This window comes from Tiliqua scincoides, chromosome 2 (genome assembly GCF_035046505.1).
Source record: "Tiliqua scincoides isolate rTilSci1 chromosome 2, rTilSci1.hap2, whole genome shotgun sequence".
NCBI classification, from domain to species: domain Eukaryota; kingdom Metazoa; phylum Chordata; class Lepidosauria; order Squamata; family Scincidae; genus Tiliqua; species Tiliqua scincoides.
This window is the reverse complement of record NC_089822.1, coordinates 112,752,864-112,774,649: the sequence shown is the minus strand read 5'-3', so window position 1 is coordinate 112,774,649 and position 21,786 is coordinate 112,752,864. Positions and strand designations below refer to the sequence as shown.

Here is a 21,786-nt window from a genome sequence, read left to right as displayed (position 1 = left end):
ATCCAATTTTCTAGTGCTGGTGTAGCTGTGCCAGTGGGATGTGGGCTGCATCCTGTGGTTGTGGGACAATAACTGGGGCCTTTTTAAGATATGGGAGCATGTGTTCCCTTACCATGGGGCTGCATTGTGGCTACACTGGAGCTGGAAAGTTGGATAGGATTGGGCCCAAAGTTGTTGTAGGGGCAACATCAAGATAATACACTTGATGTACTTTGCACACTTGGAAAGTGCTATATTGTACAAATATTTGTTATGGGAATGCTGTGGTATTGGCATGCTAAATTAATATGAACTCTTTCTAACCAGCATGGATGGATTTCTCCCAGCACTACTCCCTCACTGTGAAAGACTGGGCTCAGCGGTGGAGCACCTACTCTACTTCACATGCAGAAAGTCCCAGACTTAATTCTTGCCATTTTGAGTTAGGGTAGAGAAAATTTCAGTACAGTGTTCAATCTGTAATGCTCATTAGCTTGCATTCCGAACCCACAACAGCACCATATGAATAGATTATTCATAGATGTGTATCTATGACCTGTTCAGACAAGGCATGTTCATACAACCCATGACATAAACCTCACATTGACACATCTTATACACCAATGTTCATGTGTTCTGTGCACAAGGATAAGCATTCCTCTTTGCTTACAAAGCAGTACATACCTTGGTTGACTGCTTGTGCACACATACACACCCCGCACAGGACACACACATTCTGTCACTGCACCTAAGCTCTGAATGATCAATATGCTACTCTGGCTTTCCCATTATACCTTTATCTAATTTGTTAACTTTCATTAATTGATTACTTCCTGATGGGATGTTTGCAGTAGATAATTTGTTCAGCGATTGCCATGATTAAATACCAAGGTGTTCTTTTTATTGGGCCTGCAGTTGTTCTGCTTTAGCAGTATGTCTCATTTGCCAAACAATCTTCTCTCTTTAGCAGGTTTGGGCACCGCAGCCTAGACGGAGAGGGAAAAGCAGTTCCTGCTAACTGGAGGAGGTCTCACGGGAGCTAGCAGTGGGCACAACAGCAAAGGCATCAAATCGCTGATTGCCCTCTGAGAGAGTTGCAGAGCGTCAGAGAACCTGTTTACTTGGTCTCTGCATTCTGTAGTGGCTCTTCTTCCAAAGCGTTCCACAAATACTGTGGCATTGGTCTTATTCAGAAAAAAAGCAGTAACAGCCAAGTCAATGGAAGTTGCCAACACTCAGTCAGTGAGTGGAAAGTAGGAATGTTTAGCATTTTGATGGCACTTCTGCATGTTCAAAGTGCTTCATGTATGCTGCTTGCCTTTTCATCCTCTAGTGTTATCAGCAACACTATAAGGTAGATCAGTGTTATTTTTATATTGGGTGGGGGTTCAGCTGAAAGTGAGAGAGTGGCTTGCCTAAGGTCACCTAGTGAGCATGGCAGACACAAGATTCAGTGTTTTCCTGATTCATTACAGTCTCTTGGCTGCTACACGACACCAGTAAGGCCTTGGGGATCCATGGATGCTCTGCTTTAAGCATCTCTCACCTCCCAAAACATGGCTTAGAATCCAGAAATCCTGATCTCCTGCCTCTACTGACTTTGTTGACCCTAACAGAACCCTGATCTTGCATACTATTGTCTACTATCCTTTACAGTTGGATAAGATCCCCCAAATTCTGGTTGTCTTTTTCTTTCCGCTCATTCCACATGTCCTTTATTTGTCTGATATGTAGGTGAGAGCAGGTCATCTAAGAAAACAGGGTCCTTGTGGCAATAATGCTCCCTTTTTGCCATAAAACTCTGAGCAACCTACTGCAGATCGCACACCTTTGGAGGAAATTCACAAGTATCTCTCTCCACCCCTTTTATTTAGGGGGTTGTGAAGCTTAGCATTTGCAAATGTATTTATACCAACAGCCTCTCCCTCCTTTTCTCCCATTTTTGGTCCATTAGCAACCCCCTCTAGACCCACCCCTCTTGTGCAACCCAGCTGCCAAGGTGACGTCTAACTTGGTGCCCTAACCTTAAGTGAACCCTTCGGGTAAAAGATCCTCTGCACACCACAAACCTTCCAAAGAAATAACCACACCCAATCCTAATTGGAAACAGAGAGGCAACTGCGGATATTCCAACATGAGTCTTCTGCTGTGCTTAATTTCATATTTCCAGAGGAATTCTCCCATGCCTGCAGGCTTGGGGGCGGGGGACAGACAGGACTCTTACCAGTTGGTCCCTTACGCTCCTGTTTTCCTTCTTAAGATTTGTAGAGACAAACCAGCCCCTGCAGAGGTTGATATCCGCAGGTTGCTATAGTTCAGAGTGACTAACCAAGCTACTTGGTAGAGCACATGCCTTGCATGCAGAAGGTTCTGTGTTCAGACCCTTGTATCTCCAGGTAGGAAAAGACTTTTCTCTGCCTGAAATTCTGTAAAGCTGCAAGACAGTAAATACAGAGCTAGATGAGAATAGATGCTATTGTGTAAGACAGTTTATATGTTCCCACCTCAAGCATTAAGGCTTGAGGCAAATAGGCATTCCCCAAGTTGGCCTTTATGTTGAAACAATGCAGACAGCGTAACATAATGTATTTATTTAAAATATTTATATCCTGCCTTTCCTCCCATAAAACTGGGATGCCCAAGGCTGTTAAGAAAGATTAAAATATAATACAGTAAAAGAGAAAAATCATGAAAGCTTAAAAATAAGTAATAAAATAATAAAAATTGGAATAATAAGTAATAAAAGCACTAAAAACAGCAGAGCAGTAAAATCAGCAGCAGATGATAAAAACATACTAGTAATCCAGTTTGCAGTAATTGAACAGCAACTAAAACCACCAAAAAGTCTGGCAGGACACTAAATGGAAAGGGAAGATTTTTATTGCTTGCTGAAAGGCTAACAGGGAAGGTGCTGATCTTTTCAAATGTTTCAAAGTTGGGGTACCACTTTGAGAAGTCCCTACCCAATTGGCCATCAGAAGCTGGTACAGTATAAGTTATTACCTTTCCCTTGCTCTTTCTACAGCTCTTCATACTCCAATCCTATTTATTTGTGTTTGTTTCTTATCTGATATCCAAGAGTAAGCAATCTGTCAGCATGCTAGCAGGGAGTGACTTAACTAACACCTTGCAGATAGTTCTATTTTCCAAGTCTTTTCTAGTTTACATCCTTGTTGTTGTTAATCAACAGTATTTGGTCTTGAAATTTCAGTGAAGAGTATACTAATAAAAAAAGGTGTCTTGTTAAAGCAAAACACAAACCCCTCGCTTAGTCTTTGTGCTTATGACTATATAGCCTTCCTACAGTTCACAATTAAAAATAAGGTCTGCTCCAGTACCACTGAGTATCTCAGACTAAGGATCCCTGGTCTGGCCCTCTTTGTAAAATACAACTGCAATCCTAGAAGACAGAATGCACAGCAACTTCGCATAGGGCTCCTGTGTATATGCTTGGTGTCTCTATTATACCCAGGGCAGTCAGTACTTGCTAGGACTGCTACAGGTCTATTAGTTGGGGTTACTTTGAGCTCTTGAAGATGCTCATCCAGCTAAGGTTCAGGCAGTGCAGTGGGCTGTTGCACTTGGCGAGAAGGAGCTTAGGTTCAAGAACTGCAGTGTTCCTCTGCACATAAACTCCCAAGTAAACTTGCATAGAACTGAAGCCATTAAGTCTGATCCCATGTACATTTACTTGGAAGAAATTTCTGTTCAGTCCAGTGATGTTTACTCCCAAGAAGGTGTATGTAAATTGCACAATTCCATATCACTTTTATGTTATGTGAACTGCAGTAGCAAGTTCAATGGAGTCTAACAAAGGCCCACTGCACGTGCCAACTACTAAATAGACACAATCCTAGTTGCCCTGAACTAGCTGAAGCATGGCAAAGGGAATTGAGGTGCAAAAGAAAAGAAGGAAGGAGAAATAAAATAATTCTTCCCCAAGTCAGTTGGAGAACTGACTGGAAATAGAACCTGCATGTCCTCTGTGCCAAAAAATTACAGTGCCCCAGGGTGCAGGCATGACTTGATGACTCCTTGCTTGAAAATGTAAATCATTGCCCTTCTTCCTTGTCTGTCTGGACGCTGATAAAGTCCCTTCACTTTATTTGCACTACGTTGCAGTGACGTCTCCTTAATCTTATCGCCTTCCATTCCCTCCTCTCTGGGGAATGACATAGGCGGCTCTCAACAGCTGTGCCCTCCTGTCTGAGAGGGATTTCCAACTGAACCGACATCAAAAAATGTACTTGCACAAACAGCACCATGTGTGTAAGCAGAGAACCCTTGTGTAGTATGCACTGAGTTAGCCAATATGAGCTGGAAGTATAACATTCTGCATGGGTCTCCCTGATGTTTTCTTGCTGGCAAACATGAAATGAAAGGATCACTCCATGAATTTCTGAATTTCAAGTATGGAAAGAGGCCATCCTTCTTTCACCTGGACTGCTTGTGTTAAGCACATCCTTATCTAAAATGCTTCCCTATCCCAAGTAGAATTAAGACATTGTTCTGCCAAATCCTAATCCACTGGGCCTTGTGCCCGCTTAAGGCTAATTAGCTTCCCTTGTTAAACTCACAAGTGCAGCAGGCAAAAGTCAGGGTCCGGTCCCGGTCCGGTCTCCTCTGGATCAGATAGCGTCTCCCTCTGGGTCAGGGTAGCCTTTGGTCCTTCTGAAGCCGCCTTTTATCCTTTGGATGTCTCATCATCCAAAATGCAGCTCAGCTGTGAGCTACCTTGCTAGCCTCTTGTTAAGTCCAAATTAGGCTCAGCTGAGCCATCTCTTCAGTCCATGTCCATTCAAAGTCCCATCAAGGTCAAATGAAGTTCAGGTGTCCATCAGAGTCCCATTGGCCTTTATTGATTACAGCTGTGGAGCCAGCCCTTCCCTTCCCAGAGCTGTCAACCAGCTGTCAAAACATGGAATCGCTGTCAACACCACAGCATCCACCTGATGATCTTCTGATCTTCCCTTTTCCACAGATCAGAATTTCTCAAAGTTTGTCCTCTGCCATACCACTTCACATGGTTCACCTATTCGAAATACCACTGGAAGTAATGACATCATCACCAGTTACTTCTGAGTTGGGAGAGCAGATGCAATGCAATAAACATCTGTAAGAGATTCAGGGTGGACAGGAGGACTTTTTCGAACATGGAAAAGCATGCTTAGGAGCTCTGCCTGCGCAGCTGAGCCGCTTACTGCTGTTTGTTGTGTCAGGTTTCTGGTCTTATTGCTGGGCGGCAGATGTCCTGGGGTCCTGCGAGTACTACCAGACACCATCTCAAGTACCAGTGGCGGTACCCCTACCACTGGTTGAGAAACACTGCCATAGATGCTTGTAAATCTTTTACTTGCCCATGACAGATGTTGAAACCCCAGATCATGTTCATTGTTTTTACCTTCCTAACCCCAGGAAGAACCTAAATTCTAGGGGTAGGTTCCAAATATGTGCAATTCTTCCTGTACATCAGTTTCTTTGCCTATCAAATTAGAATTATCTCTTTTCAGCAAGACTGTAGCGGAGGAAATTCCATGATATATTAACAAACTGCATCAACAGCTGGTTGGTTTAAGCCCCATCTTATTTGATCTGAATGAGTCTTTAGTGACCCAGGGGAAGACCCAAATCTTCTTATGCTAAATGTATTGGTATTGCAGGTCACCTACAACCCTTCCTCTCTGACACCGTCCTAATGTGCATTACAGAGCTGGTGTGAGGCTATGCTAGAGTTTCATATTTAGTGAACGGGGGGGGGGGGGAAGAGGATAATAATTATAATAATAATAACAGGTATTTATATACCGCCTTTCTTGGTCTTTATTCAAGACTTTATTCAAGGAGGTTTACATAGGCAGGCTTATCCAAATCCCTTATTAAATAGGGATTTTTACAATTGAAAGAAGGTTCTCTCTTTCAAGAACCACTACATTCAGGTGTTTCAATCCGATCTGGCTTCAAATTCTGGCCTCCATCCTCCCACGCTCAGAGCAGATGGAATAGCTCGGCTTCAGCTTGTCAGCTGCTTCAAGGTCGCACGGTGCCGGTGGCCTCGAACTGGCGACCTTTCTTCAGGCAGACGGAGGCTCTACCCTCTAGACCAGACCTCCTGCCTTAAATGGATTAGTTCCATTTTTAAAATTTATGTGACTTTATGCTTTTGAAAAATACTACTACTGTATACTATTCAAAACAAAATATATTTATGTTCTTACTGGCGGTTTCAACCTTGTAGCTTGGACATTCTTGCCTTTGCCTGGTACATGGGGGGGTGAATAACAGAGCGAACATAGATAGACTTGTTCTCCCTCTGGACTGACAGCCTCCTGATCTCTGGGGAAGTCAACAGATCTGTCTGTTGAGCTGCTCTCGCTATAAGAGGATGAGAGGCCTCCTAAGGCCTCCCCAGCTGTTGACAACAGGCACACCCCCAAGCAAACTGAAAAGCCCAGCTGGAGGGAAGCATGTGGTGATGCTGGCTTGTTTGATCCCAGGCATTGAACTGAGGGACATGTTTGCAGTGACTTTGATTCTAGGCGGGTTCCATACTTATTGTGAGTGGTTTCTTAGCCTGTGTTGTGTCATAGCACCAAATACATGCCAGAGGGATATCTCACTGAGCTATTAACATTGAGTTGTTTCAGCGTAGTGTTTACTTTAATAAGCACGCTTGGGAGGTTGGAGAGCAAGACACACTACTTGTAACAACTCTGAGTTACTTACAGCCTAAGATAGGACTGTCTTGACAATTGGTTTTTAGCACAGTAAAACGTGCAGCTGTTTCCTATTTGTGGTTTGCGGTCCAGTTGTTTCCTTGAGGTTGTGCTTTTGTTGGGGGCAGCATTGCATCTGTGAGCAGTCAAATGACAATATTTTGCAGTTGTTCTCCAAGCTGGCACATGCACTGTAATTGCCAAGAGAGATGTAGTGTCATGAATCTCACTGCCCCCTATTGGATGTTGTCTGTGTGTAGTAACAGAATGAAACTCTTCCTCATGCTGCCACCAGTGGCATTTTGAGAACTGTGATGCTTTAGAGCAGGGGTTGTCAACCTTCTTCCGCATAGTGGCCAGGCATTGGGTCCATCAGTAGTAAGAGTGTGTGCATGTTCCATACACATACACCAACCTCCTGATTAGGCCATAGAGCTAAATAAAAAGAGATGGGCACAGTGCATAGGGACACATGTCCAGACAGAGAATGATGCTCAAAGGAAACTTCTGCCCATGGTAAGAACATAAGAACAGCCCCACTGGATCAGGCCATAGGCCCATCTAGTCCAGCTTCCTGTATCTCACAGCAGCCCACCAAATGCCCCAAATGCCAAATGCCCCCAATGCACCAGATAACAAGACACCCGCATCCTGGTGCCCTCCCTTGCATCTGACATTCTGATACATAGCCGATTTCTAAAATCAGGAGGTTGCACATACGCATCATGGCGTGTAACCCATAATGGATTTTTCCTCCAGAAACTTGTCCAATCCCCTTTTAAAGGCATCCAGGCCAGATGCCATCATCACATCCTGTGGCAAGGAGTTCCAGAGACCAACCACACTCTGAGTAAAGAAATTTTCTTTTGTATGTCCTAACCCTCCCAACACTCAAATTTAGTGTAAAGAGCATCTCTCTATCCACTTTATCCTTCCCATGCATAATTTTGTATGTCTCAGTCATGTCCCCCCTCAGGCGTCTCTTTTCTAGGCTAAAGAGGCTCAGACACTGTAGCCTTTCCTCATAAGGAAGGTGCCCCAGCCCAGTAATCATCTTAGTCACTCTCTTTTGCATCTTTTCCATTTCCACTATGTCCTTTTTGAGATGCGGTAACCAGAACTGGACACAATACTTCAGGTGTGGCCTTACCATCGATTTGTACAACAGCATTATAATATTAGCTGTTTCCTTCTCAATACCTTTTCTAATAATCCCAAGCATAGAATTGGCTTTCTTCACTGCAGCCGCACATTGGGTTGACACTTTCATTGACCTGTCCACCACCTTCTTACACTGTAAGCCTCACAGAGGTAAAATTACAAACTTGAATTCTTTTTTAGGACTACTGCAGGCTAGGTGGATATATCTTTTTGGGACTTCAGGCCAGATTATTTTGAGTGGCAGGTCAGATCCAGCATGCGGGTTGTAGGTTGCCTATACCTACTTATAGAAACTGAGTTTTCCCAAGTTGAACTGCCAGCTGCTCATTTAAGTAGTGAGAAATGCCAGCAAGTCACAATCCATAAAATATGATGTACCCTTTTTCCCCCCAATGCCAGTTTTAACACCTACACTCTGTTCATAAGCAGGAACACTCGTTCCTTGCTCCTCCTGTCCCAGATTCTGACGAGTTTATTAAGAATATTCATATACCGCTTTTCAGCAAAAACTAGTTCAAAGCAGTTTGCATAGCAAGATAAGTCAGTAAATGGTTCCCTGTCCCCACAGGACTCGCAATCTGAAAAGAGATGCAGAAGAAACACTAGCAAAAGCCACTGAAAAAGATGCCATGCTGGGTTGAAGAGAGGCACTTACTCTCCCCCTGCTAAATATAAGAGGATACCATTTGGAAAGGCTCCTCTTTGCTCCATTAGCAGGTTTAGTAAAGCTATTTTAACAAATTTAATAAAAGCTATTTAACGCCATAATTAGTTTGAATTCTTTGAGCTATTCTGTTTTCGTGAGCTTGCCATTATGCATTGGGATACAAAGCGCTCTTGCGCCTTTCAGCACTTCCTAAGATCTCCACAGTAACCAGTGCAGGATTTTGGGTCACATGCAACCTGAGAGTTACAGGACATTGTTTGGGGTACTGGGCCATGGTTCTCGGACTGTGGTGTACACCTGCTTGGGGTAGCAAAATGTCTTGGGCTGAGTTGGATTGGTCCTCAATCAAAAAACCTTTGGTTTTTAAGAGTCAGGTAAACGGGCCTGTTAGCAGGCAGGATTCCCCAGTGTTCTAGCTGTGTGACCCAGTCCTGCAGAATCTTAAAAAAAAAAAAAAAGACAGGATGCTGAAAAATGTGCTCCAACAGCTGGAAAGCCATCTTTCAGAGAGTTCATCAGAACAGGGAGCTGTTACTGTGTGCAGGGGGAAGCTAACCCTTTCCTTCTTGCTTCTGAAAGAGCCTTTGGCTTACTAGGAAGGGATTTGGAAGCTTGTCTTTAATCAAGCTCTGCTCTCAAGGAACATAAGCGAATTAGCCAAGGATAGGAGTCAGTGGGTTAGTGTCACACAAACAAAAACATCTTTTCATTTCAGATTTCGAGAATGCTGCGCTTTCTCATTTTTTATTGTTTCTTTTGGCGGGTGTGGACTCTGAGCAGCCAGCTTTTGGTGTTTTGATGCTTGATAAGAGAATTGGATAGATATGTCTCATCATGGAACACAATTCACTGAGCTGGATTCCTGCCACTTGAGCTTTCCACCTCCTGCACCAAAATATGTTGGGTAAAATCTCCATTTGGAGCAGTCACTATGCTTCATGAAAGCAAATTACTTTCTTGCTGGAAGCTTTGCAACTTGTGAAGCTTGTTGCAAACTGCTGTTGCATATCTAGAGATGTTGGCATCCTTCAGTCTCCGAAGACTATGGTGTCACGCTCTGAATGGTGGTTCTGGAACAGTGTCCTCTCCAGTGCGCAAAGCCTGGGTAAAGTAGGTATGGAGGATAGGCTGTTACCCATGCAGCAAATCCCCCCTCTCCACGTCGCTGAAATGGTCCAATGGAAAGGCAGAGGCCAATACGGTTGGTTCCAGCGGCATCGCAGGAGTTGCCAGAATGTGACTGTGTTCAGCCATGAACTGCCTCAGGGACTCTGGCTCCGGATTTTGCCTCAAGGTTGACTCCTGAAGCCTTTTCCATAACTGGATGTAGCCACAAGGCAGTGGAGGTTTGGGATCAGAGTTTTCCTTCTCTCAGATGAGCTGCCTTCCCAGGCTGACGAGTCCCATCTACCCGGTAGCTGTTTAGTCGCCTCTTACGACAAGTACAGCCAAACTGAGGGCCTATTCTTATCCCCAGCCCCCAGGGAGCAACTGTTACCCTGCACATGCCCGATCTCGTCTGATCTCAGAAGCTAAGCAGGGTCAGGCCTGGTTAGTACTTGGATGGGAGACCGCCTGGTCTGTAGGTGCTGTAGGCTTGTACCATAGTCTTTCGAGACTGAAGGTTGCCAAGCTTTATCTAGAGATACACTAGTTCTATTGGGACCCCCAATTCTATTGGGGCTGCAGAATTCCATTTACAGTGCAAAAAACAACTGCTAATCACCTGAATGGACCCTCCATGAATGAATAAAGCTGCACCTGAAATGAACCTTGATGGTATTTCACATAGGGTGTGTGTGTGTGTGTGTGTGTGAGAGAGAGAGAGAGAGAGAGAGAGAGAGAGGTCATAAGCACTCTTGCTTCCACATGATGTTCAGGTATGGGGATGTGAGACAGACATAATAAATTATGCAGTATATTTACAGTTATCAAAATAATAATAAAACACAATGTTTTCTTTTCAGTTTGGGATATTTGAACACATTGTAAAGGCAGCAGATAAAAAGTTTGCTAGAATGCTTGGTGAGTACAGCAGGCCAAGCAGAACAGCATCCTGGCCACTTTTCTGCCTGCAGCCCAACACAGTAAAGCACATTGAGCTGCTGAGTTACTGTTGTGTTGTGGGAAGGAAAAATTGGTCAACCCTAGCAGCCTAGTTTTTTTAAAATCTATATTCATATCTTAAGGCTGGTTTTCTTCCTGTTATAGTATTGCTTGGGCCCCATCTGGCAGGTTTACTCAATATTTAGGAGACCCCCCTCTCCAAATCTGAATAAAATTATAGAATGTTAGATGTGGAAGTCTCTTGGCGGTCATCTAGTCCATACCCCTTGCTCAGTGCAGGTATGATTTTTACATGAATCCTCTCCTTCCTTTCCCTATGTAGTAGTGTGCCTCATATTGTATTTCCTGTTTCTGGGTCTGTGTTCCTGTCTGAGAAGGGCAGTTTCACAGGACTGTTTCCTTGAAGTAGCATGATTCATTTTCTAGATCATGACAGCAAGTAGCTTTCTAAATTTCATTTGTGCCCCTCTTTTCCTCAGTGAATCCCAAGGCAGTGGGTATAAGAAGGTCCCCAATCCAAGGCAGTGATCAGACCCAGATCTGTTTAACTTCAGCAGCTTCCCCTGCTCCAGGGCTAATAATTTTTCAGTGGTGTGTGCTATTCAAATTGGGGAAAATGGTGCAATTTAAATAGGGGGAAATTGTTTCCTCCTTTGCAAGAAGTCTCCTCGGTGGTGCTGTGAGAGGGATTTAATTCTTCCTCCATCTAATTGGAAGTTCCTGTGACTACTGTTAAGTAAGGAAATGTGGGGGTTGGCCCTTAGTAGTGATAATAAGTATCTCCTCAAATGTTTATTGGAGCACTGACACTGAACACATATGAGGCTGGTAACATTGAATGGGGGAAAATAAGATAACTTTTCAACATACGGGAAATACATTCATTAAACTCCAAGGGGCCAAAGTGTTCTTGATGAGGATGTTTCCTTCAGGTTTGAGCAGTCGTCTTACTACTTACTTATAGTTGTTGCCTTTTGAACCTTGTTTTCTAGTAGGAAGAGGAACTCTTTGCAAGGTTGGATGATTTGTATTTGGCTTTTTTCTATTGTCACCTGATTGTCACCTGATTGGGGGGGTGGGGGAATGTTCTGTATTTTACCTTCATTTTGACCATAATCGTTCATTTCATGAAATCGTTCATTTCATTATGTGCATTTCATTATATGCAGACAAACAGTGACTTTTTGGGGTTGTTTGTTTTTGGCACTCCCTCTGTCTTGGAAGTGGAAATCCTTTAGCAAAGACATGTGTGTGTAGAAGAGGAGTTACTCTCTCATCTTTAACTGAAACCAAAACAAACGGAAACCACAGAAAAGAGGAAGTCCAGCCTCCTTTCTTCTGAGAGGGTCTGATAAAGCTGCTTTACACCCCTCTGGACATGTTAGGGATGTCCTCCATTCCTTGGATACATTGGGGGAGCCCCTACCCACCCTGCCTCCCTTACTCCACCCTTTCGAGTGTCGGTTGCAGAGTGATGAGTCAACCCTTTACTCCAGACTTTGTTTCTCAATTGGATTGCACCACTGTCCCCCTAGTCCTCACAGGAAGGGACGGAAGAAAAAGACTGCGGGACTCCTGCAGGTATCTGGGCTGAACTGTGAGTTCCAGCCCAACCTCTGCCAAGCAGCAGGAAGGAGGACCAGCATCAACTTGGCATGTAGGCAGCATCCCACTCTACCTATGGCTTGTCTCGGCACCCATATACCCACCCGAAGGTTAGTGGGGCGATGAGTTTATCTTTGTGCAGTTGGCACAGAGAGTGACATTGGGCAAGAGCTTTGTGCTGTACTTTTCTAGCTCCACCCTCCCAGTCGATTAGCAAGCATGGACTGTGAGTGAATCAGTCCAACCAAGAGGGTCATTTAACAGAATGTTGGTGAGTTGACCGGCCTGTTCTAGCAGAAGTTTATGGGTCTGAATTGATGAGATGGCTACGCTCTGGCATTGGAGGGGGCACAGGTTAGGAAGGGAAAAGGAATATATTGGCAAACCTTTGTGGCTTGAAGTACATCATCTGACTTGACAGAGAACTGGTGCTGTGCTGCTGTTGGCATTTGTGCCTGTGTCCTGCCGGCTATAGATTCAGTGCTTCATTTTTCCATGTTCATTCCAGAGATACTATATAAACTAGGTAAAGGCGATAACTTTTATTAGTGTTTGGTTAAACAGCTTTCAGGTTGCACACAAGTCTGTATTAAGCTGGACAGAAATGTTGTTTACATCTCTGCACAGTTATTTTCTAATAGAAACATCTTGAGTCAATTCCCAGGCCCAGTCTAAATTTTTTACAAATGTATGTCTGCAAGCGTGTGTTTTAAAAAATAAAAACCTGTACCGTGACCAGCAGGGGGAGTTGCAGGAACTATTAGGAAATAAGGAAGGAAGAGAGAGATTCTGAAAGCTCTGTTTATACCCAACATTCCCAATTCGGAAAGGAAATTTAAATTTTATATTGAGAACTCTAAAATTCGGTGTCTGAAATAAATAAATAACTCGGGTCAATATTTGTCTGGTTCAAATTTGCTTAGTTTTATGAACATGCTCAATATACAGGTTTTATACTGAACATATATCTGAATTTTGGCAAAAGGTGTGTGATGAAGAGAAATAGTATAAAAGAACATAATGGGGAGGTCATGCAGAAAAGACATAGCAGAGCCCAGAAACTTCATCCATTAAGTTCACAGTGTGCAAGTACTAGCTGCATGTTTTTAAAAGCATCTTTACAATAATGAGGGCAAATAGCTTGCTTTATTTAAGAAAAGAAAAGAAAAAGGAAGAGAGATTATCAAATTTAAAATAAAAAGCTAGGGATTTTATTGATGGACATACTGTGGCAATATCTTGTATAGCCAACTATCCGTTTCATCAGATGCATGTGTGGGGTGAGGGTGTAAATGAAAAATACCATTTTTGTGTGTGTGTTAGTGAATGCTGTACCAGTTTGGCTTTTGAAACAGAATTCCAGGTGGTTGACAAACATGTATATAGCATTTATGGTTTGCCTTTTCAGTGGAAGTTGCCCACAGAGCCCAATCTTACGCATGGCACTCAGAAGTAAATTCCATTATAGTTAATGGGACTTACTGCCAGGAAAGTGTGGACAGGATTGCAGCCTTACAATATAAAAATGATTGTTATAATACAGGAATAAAAGTTCCAGTCAAATCAAATCAATTTTGAAAGCTTTAATCAAGTAGCTGAAGGCTGGCAATGAAGTTGCTTGGAAGGCTTCTGTGTAGTTCCAAAAAATCGGCAGCCACGCTGAAATTACTCTAGCAGAATATAGATATGAATAAAGAGGAGGCAGGTTAGAGCAGGTGGGCACAACTGGGACTGGGTATTTCTTCCCCCTTGTTATACTGAAGAGCTCCTTTAGGTGACCATGGTGCAGTCTGTCTCTGCATGTTGCAAATGGCCTTTCCCCCTCTGACCTATTTCCTTTTCCCCATGCAGTTTCGAAGTGGAGAATGGCCCATCACCTGGACGCAGCCCACTGGATTCCCAGGCCAGTCCAGGTCTGGTGCTGCACCCCAGCTTCCCTCAGAGCCAAAGGCGCGAGTCCTTCTTGTACCGTTCAGACAGCGATTATGACATGTCGCCCAAGACCATGTCACGCAATTCGTCTGTTGCCAGTGAAGCGTAAGTTTCCCTTCTTTCTTGGAAGGAATACACACACGCGCACACGCACACACATGCACACGGGGTCCACTATTCAGGGCTGCTGGGGAGGTAATATTTTCTTACTTGTCCCTTTAAGACAAGGGACTGAGGACAGGTGACAGACAGGCTGAAATCTGTTGGTTTGGTAATTTGTTGTTTTGGTAATCTGTTGGTTTGGGAGAAAGGGGGCTTGATGACTTTTCTTTGTAGCCAGGGAAGGGAGAAGATCTGGGAGTCTTTAGATCAAGCAATATCACTTGACTTCCCAGACCAGGAAGATTAAAGGCTGTTAATGTGAATGCGGCAGCTGGAACTGCCTGTCATTCTCCTCTGTCCAGCAACCCTCTTGGTTCAAGAAGCCAGTTTCTGGTTCTCATAGCTCCCAGTTCAAGACCTGTGCTGCCTGTTAATGGTCGCTAGGAGCTAGGTTTAGGAGCCAACCTAACAGCTACCTGTGGAAGCTTGGGAGGCTAGAGCTGTATAAGGCAGGATGACGACTGCACTGTAAAGGGAAACATCTGGAGAAATGGAGAGTTCTATGAGTTTCTCTCATAGAGTAACACTTGTAAAAATCCCATTTAAAATAATGGGATTTATGGTTAACCTTTCTATGTAAACAGCCTTGAGTCTAAGAAAGATGGTGTCTAATAAGTACTGTAATAAATAAACAAAATAAAACCTCTCTGCATCCCCAGACACAGTTTCTTATTTGGGAAAGGAGGAAGCATTCCTTACCTCCTTCTCATAGTTTGGAGACCATACTCAGATTGAGAATAACAGGAGGCAGGGCCAGATTTGGAAAAGCAGGCCATCCTTTGTTTTCACTCAGGAATGCAATGGGGGAAAGAGCATGAGCTCTCCATCCCTCTTCCTACAGCTTCTAGCTAGTATAAGTACTGAAGGGGAGAAAATAAACTATCTGACAAATGCATGTGGTGTTGTAGAGTCCAAGGGATTGGATGCAAGCCAAATCTGGCTTCCATTATTGTGGATCTCTTGAGTACCTTGAAGATGGAGGATGTTGGAGGAGAACAGAAAGAGCTGAAGCAGGTTATTGTAGTAGAGTACATTCTTTGTGGGTTTGGTTCCTGCTGTCTCCAGCTAAAAAGATGTCTCCCAGCCTCTTTCTGCCTGAGATGGAGAACCCAGTGGTGGTGGACACTACAGGACTAGTCCTTAGGTGAACCATTGATCTAACTCACTATAGGGCAACTTTTGAGAAGATACATACATACAGTGTATGTACATTATATATATACAGTGCCCTGCCTGCTGGATTGCAAATACTTTAACGAAGTCTTATCTGCTTGCCAGTGTAAAATTATGACTAGTATGCTCAGAAAAATATGGTTTCCAAGTTGCAGATTACTTGGCTTAGTAAATATGACAGGGTGTTGGTAGTAGTGTCTAGAATGTAGACTGGCATCTCCTGCACAGCTCTTTTGATCTGTCTTTGTTAAGTATAAGTGGTTTTGGAGCCACAACAATTGATTCCTCTACTCAGCAGAAATGATCCATCAAGTTTATTTGTGATGCTTTACACAAACCTCTTGCCAAGAAAGATTTCATTTTCAAAATGCAAAGTTGAGGTTATAATTCAGGGTTATGGGGTAGAATTTTTGCTCTACAGTGTGTATTTCCTGGATAATTTGTGTCCTGTCATTTTTGTCCCTCACAGACATACTGAAGACCTGATAGTGACACCATTTGCCCAGGTATGTTCTAGGCCCCTGTGCATGTTAGATGAGAAAAATCTGCCACAATTGGATGCCTTTAAGGATTCTGGGAGATTGTGTCTTCTCCTACAGTAGTGTGTATTTTGCCCTTTCTTCAGCTTGAGTAGGGAGTAATTAGTTGACTGCACAGATGATTGGTCAGTTAGTTAATGACTATTAGCTATAACTAAATTTAGGGTCCCTCTTCAAAGGCATCATGCCTCTGAATGCTAGCAGTTAGGGATAAATCATGGGGAAGCATTGTTGACTTCATGTGAGCTTCCTTCTGGTTGACCATTGCTGGAAACTGGATGCTGGAATAGATTAAACTTGGCTTGGTTCGACAGATTTTAAGAACACGAGCAGCCCTTCAACCAGTAGTCCCTGAACTCTCTGGGACTTTGGGAACTGCTGTAAGTGCTTGTGGGGGGAGGCGCGAAGGCAGCGATTCAATTGCCTGGATTGTGCCACTGCCAGGGATAAAAGGTTGTTTTTGTTTGTTTGTTTTTTTTACTTACCTGTGGCGGTGCCAGACCTTCAGAGAACCCAGGGAGCCTGCAGATCCCTCTGCAGGGCTCCCTGTGCCTCCAAACTGCTGTAAATAGTGAAAAAGGGCACTTGCAGTTTCCCAGTGAAAACCAGAAATTGCCTTTTTCATTATCTGCAGCAGTTTGGAAGTGCCAAAGGGCCTCCAAAGGGCCAGCACTACCACAGGTAGGTAAAAAAAAAACCCTTTTGTACCCGGCAGCAGCATGATCATGGCAACTGCATCGCTGCCTTCACCATCACCCCGCCTCTTAAGGGGGTAGAGGCAGGGCTTCCCTGGCTGAGATGTCGCAACACCCCAATTTGGGAACTTCTGCATTAAGCCATTCAGCCCAGTGAGGAGAAGAAAGAGAAAATTAGACTGTTAACAATGGGAACAGTCCTTTGTTCATGTCAGCTCATTCATTCCTCATTCAGTGTTAGAAGCTGACAACTCTGATATCTCTTAAATGTCCCAGGCTGTGACAGTTCAGTATTTGTCCTCCATGGATGTCTTTCTCATTGATTTTGCAGAGTCTCTTGCCTCTCTGAGTCAACGCTATTATAATATTTTAGCAATTTTAAATTTAGCATGAAAATTTAGCTGTGTTGCCAAATGGCATTCCAGAGTTAAAATTATTCAGATATCCGTTCTACATCTGAATGACTCTCAGGTTGAAAGCAATGTCAAAAGCTCATGTTGTTGTTGTTGTTATTGTTATTATTATTATTAACAGTATTTATATACCGCTTTTCAACTAAAAGTTCACAAAGTGGTTTTCAGAGAAAAATCAAATAACTAAATGGCTCCCTATCCCAAAATGGCTCACGATCTAAAAAGATGCAAAAGAATACCAGCAGACAGCCACTAGAACAGACACTGCTGGGGTGAGATGGGCCAGTTACTCTCCCCCTGCTAAAAAAGGAGCACCCACTTGAAGAAGTGCCTCTTACCCAGTTAGTAGGGGTAAATGTTCTTTCAAATGCAAGATTTAATGTTAAGGGGAAAAGGTGAATTTTTGTTTGCTTGTTTTAAATATTCTAATGCTTCCTGTGCACCGCTTTCCTAGCAAGGAAAAAAAAAATTCCTGTATTATTTTACCCATATTGCAGATGGAATTCAGGCAAGGCTGAGATCTGATGGACCCATGTTGTGGGCTGGATAGATTACATAGGTGATGTTGCCATATTGGGGGGGGGGGAGATGATGAAAGCATGGTTTATGACAACCCTGCATGTTCCAACCGCATCTGTGCAGCCCACCAATCTCTATTGGAGTGGTAAGGAGATCCCAAATCAAACTGGAAGTTAGGGGGCCATATGTTACTTTAGTGATGTCTTTTTGTCTCTGTGGTCCATCTGTGGAAGTGACAGATAGGAAACCTGTGTAGAAAGGCCAAGGTTTGTTTTTCCTTGCCTCTTTTAATGCAAACAGTTTAGAGCAGGAGTGTCAAAAATAAGGCCCATGGGCCGAATGTGGGCCCCTGAAGCAATTTATTCACCCCTGCATTATAATTGGCTTCTCCCAGCATGATAATTGGGCTGTCTCATATCTTGAAAATATGAAACATTGCGTCCAGTTCTGGTCGCCACATCTCAAAAAGGACATAGTGGAAATGGAAAAGGTGCAAAAGAGAGTGACTAAGGGCACAATCCTAACCGGTAGTTACGCCGGTATAGGTGGCCCTGGAGGGTCGCAAACGTGCTGTAAAGCATGTTGGCGCCTCCTTAGGCGGGACCGCTCCAACGTGCAGACGGAGGCGGAAGCCTCCGCCGCGGTTCCCGTGCTGCCGCTTGTGTTGGCGCAAGTGCGCCGGCATAAGCACCAAAAGCAGGTGTGGGGAGGTGGCATTACTGGGTGGGGGGAGGGCGGGCATGTGGGGAAATGGGGGCGGGGCTGGGACCCGGCGGTTATGCCAGTTCCCAACCCCTGTCCCTGGGGCGAGCGGAGCAACTTCAAGCCACTCTGCTCTCCTCAGACTTGAGCCACCTCCGGAGGTGGCACAGCTCCAAGGAGACCCATAGGGGCACGCAGCCCTTACCCACGGGTAAGGGGAAGAGCTTCCCCTTGCCCGTGGCTGAGCTGCTGCTCGCTGCAATCCCGCATTGGATGCAGCACAAGCCTCCTGGCTTGCCTGCTCCAGCGCGGGTTAGGATTGCGCCCTAAGATGATTACTGGGCTGGGGCACCTTCCTTATGAGGAATAGCCACGGTGTTTGGGCCTCTTCAGCCTAGAAAAGAGACGCCTGAGGGGGGACATGATTGAGACATAAAAAATTATGCATGGGAAGGATAAAGTGGATAGAGAGATGCTCTTTAGACTCTCACATAACACCAGAACCAGGGGACATCCACTAAAATTGAGTGTTGGGAGAGTTAGAACAGACAAAAGAAAATATTTCTTTGCCTAAAGAAAATATGGCATCTGGCCTGGATGCCTTTAAAAGGGGATTTGACAAGTTTCTGGAGGAAAAATCCATTATGGGTTACAAGCCATGATGTGTATGTGCAACCTCCTGATTTTAGAAATGGGCTATGTCAGATGCAGGGGAGGGCACCAGGATGAGGTCTGTTGTTATCAGGTGTGCTCCCTGGGGCATTTGGTGGGCCGCTGTGAGATACAGGAAGCTGGACTAGATGGGCCTATGGCCTGATCCAGTGGGGCTGTTCTTATGTTCTTCTGTCATTTGCAGCTAATTAGTATGAGAACAAAGTGCTTATTTCTGGCCATCATCTGCTTAATAATGTCCCCTTCTGCTTAATGATGTCACTTCCAGTCCTCGGCAAGCACCATGTATGGTAATTTTTGCCCTCTGTATGAAATGAGTTTGACACACCTGGTTTACAGTCTCTTATAATTTGAAAAAATGTCTTTGTCCCACTACTCTAAGTTGAAAAGAAAATGTCTGTCCTAACTCCTCCCATGTCACACTGGCTGTCTTCCCTTTTTTCTGTCTGCATCTGGAAATAACTCCCTTCAGCTCATATTTCAACCTCTACTTGTGGTCACTGCTCCTTTATATGGAGAAAATTTACCTCTGTCTTGTACTTTTTCATTGTTAGGTCTTCCAGTGGCTACAAATAACTCTTTTGTAGTTTTTAACCCTCTCTGTTTATTTCTTGCAGGTATTGGCCAGCTTGAGAAGTGTGCGTAGTAATTTCTCCATCCTGGCAAATGTGCCCACGCCAACAACCAATAAGTAAGTGCCGGGCAGTGCTGGGAACTTAAAGAAACTGCTATATGCGACTCTGTGCAATGAATTATTTTTCCTATTGATAGAGGTGTTTTTAAACATTTTTACTTTTTACAGATTTTATTTTTTCCCAAAGATCAAAAGTGCAGAAAGCGGTGTTGTGTGGTTTTTATTCCAAGGGTGCATTTTTATAAATTCTAAATTATAATCACTTAAAAATGTAGTAGGTAGGTGATATATGCGGTATAATGTCTGCAGATACAACCACAGTCATTACCCATGAACCCTCCTGGTCCAGCCCATTATTTATTTTGTCACAGATTTCTCAGTTCATTTTTTCCACAAATTTTGGGGGGTTTGGTTTGATTTTACAAAAATGAGGAGTGCAGAAAGCAGTGTTATGTGTTTTTATTGTGTTATCGACAAAAAATCATAGCTCTACCTATTGGGGAACTTCATACTCTCTCATCTTGCCTGGAAGCTTGTTGGGTAAATAGTATTTTCAGGGCTTGAACACTCCTAAATAGGGCATCAGATCTTTGCGATCTGCACCACATTTGCTTCACTCAGCTTGTGCTGTTCTCCTACTCATGTGCTCTTCAGATAGCAGGAGAGGAACTGCAGACTGTGCATAGTTTGCTCTGCCCACGTGAGTGAAAAGTGCTGTCAGAGTAGGAAATACTGTACTGCATTTAGCCATGGTAGCTGAAAGGAACTTCTAGGGTAAGAGGCAGCATACATCTGAATATCGGTTTCGGGGAGCATGAGTAATAGGGCCGTAATGGCCTGCTTTTGGACTTCCCAGAACTATCTATCTGGCCTCTGTTGCTTGAATCTTGAGCTGATCCAGCAAGGCTCACTGCTCCAACTCTACTGCCCACCATTCTTGAAGCATTTTACCATAAAATGGCTCCACTGCAGGAACTCAGAATATGGCTTTCATGAAAAAAAAGTTGCAGTACTCATTAGCAATGAGTATTAGCAGTGCTCAAAGTAAAATTAGCAATACTAAAATACTCATTACGCTTTCCTGGGTGTCCCACTGCAGTCAGTATGATGATCCATTGGAATCAACCATTGTATTCCTTGCCAGCTGGAAACTGGGCCCAAGCATGCCAAAAAGAGAATTCTGTCACCTTGCATAGGCCTCAGGTTAGGCTTCTCTTCTCAGTCTACCCCTCCCACTGTCTGAAGCCCAGTCAAGATGCTAGTGGCAGCGGGTGAAGCAGCAGCACTGTTGCAGCTCTACTACCTACACCTACTCATGTTTCGGCAACTTTGGAGAACCCAGAGGTGACATTGTGACATCTCCACCCAGGGTGCCTCTGCCTCTAGTGATGCCATTGGTTTAGGGTACAAAGCAAGGAGGAAGCCAACTGTACCCAAGGCCTCCCTGTCTTGGTTCTAAAGGCACATTTCGATTAGTGGTGTTAGGTCGCCCAAGGAAATGGTTGTTTTGTGGGGCTGCTTTGGATTTGCCCCTTTATAGAACTATAATTCTTTGAGACATGACAGTAAAACCAGCCTGAAACTAGTTATACATATTTTAGATTAGTAGTTCCCTACATTTCTTTTATGTTGGACTACAAGGCCTCCATACCCTCTCTGTTTTTTCAAAGCCAGTCTAGCTCAGCCACTGCTTATCCAAAGAGGTAGGAGCTCAAAAACCCATAGAGATGAAATTGCCCTTCTTGTTACATCCTTCCACTCACATTTCCATCCATGGTTGAAGTCTACAAGCCCAATCCTGAGCTCTCACCGCTGGCACTCTGCCGGTGGTGAGTGTACTAATGTGCAGTAAAGCATGTTTGCGGCCCTTAGCATCAGTCCAGCATTGGTGCTAGTTCAGCGCAGGCCAGCGCTGCTCTAGTGCCAGTGGATCTCTGCTGCTCAGCGATCATCTGAATCATGGGGCAGCAGAGAGGTAGGTGGGGTGTGGGAGGAGGCATTCCAGAGTGGGGGGAAGGCAGAGGGAAGGAGGAGGAGGTGTGCTGGGGATAGGGAGCAGGGTGGGAGGGAGGTGGGACCAGTGGAGCTCAACTCCATCGGATCCTGAGCCTCTGTGTTGGGTCTGCCACCCGAGACTGCTGATTCTACAGCAA

General features: G+C 44.1%; 1 protein-coding gene across 2 annotated transcripts in view; it reads left to right on the top strand.

Annotated features, from left to right (window-relative positions):
- Positions 1–21,786, top strand: part of PDE4A (phosphodiesterase 4A) — a 122,775-nt gene that overhangs the window by 39,636 nt on the left and 61,353 nt on the right. For both annotated transcript variants that reach the window (XM_066613584.1, XM_066613585.1), the window contains exons 2-4: positions 14,044–14,229; positions 15,929–15,965; positions 19,617–19,690. In XM_066613584.1, coding sequence (XP_066469681.1) covers positions 14,044–14,229; positions 15,929–15,965; positions 19,617–19,690 — 297 coding nt within the window. The remainder of the gene's footprint in view (positions 1–14,043; positions 14,230–15,928; positions 15,966–19,616; positions 19,691–21,786) is intronic.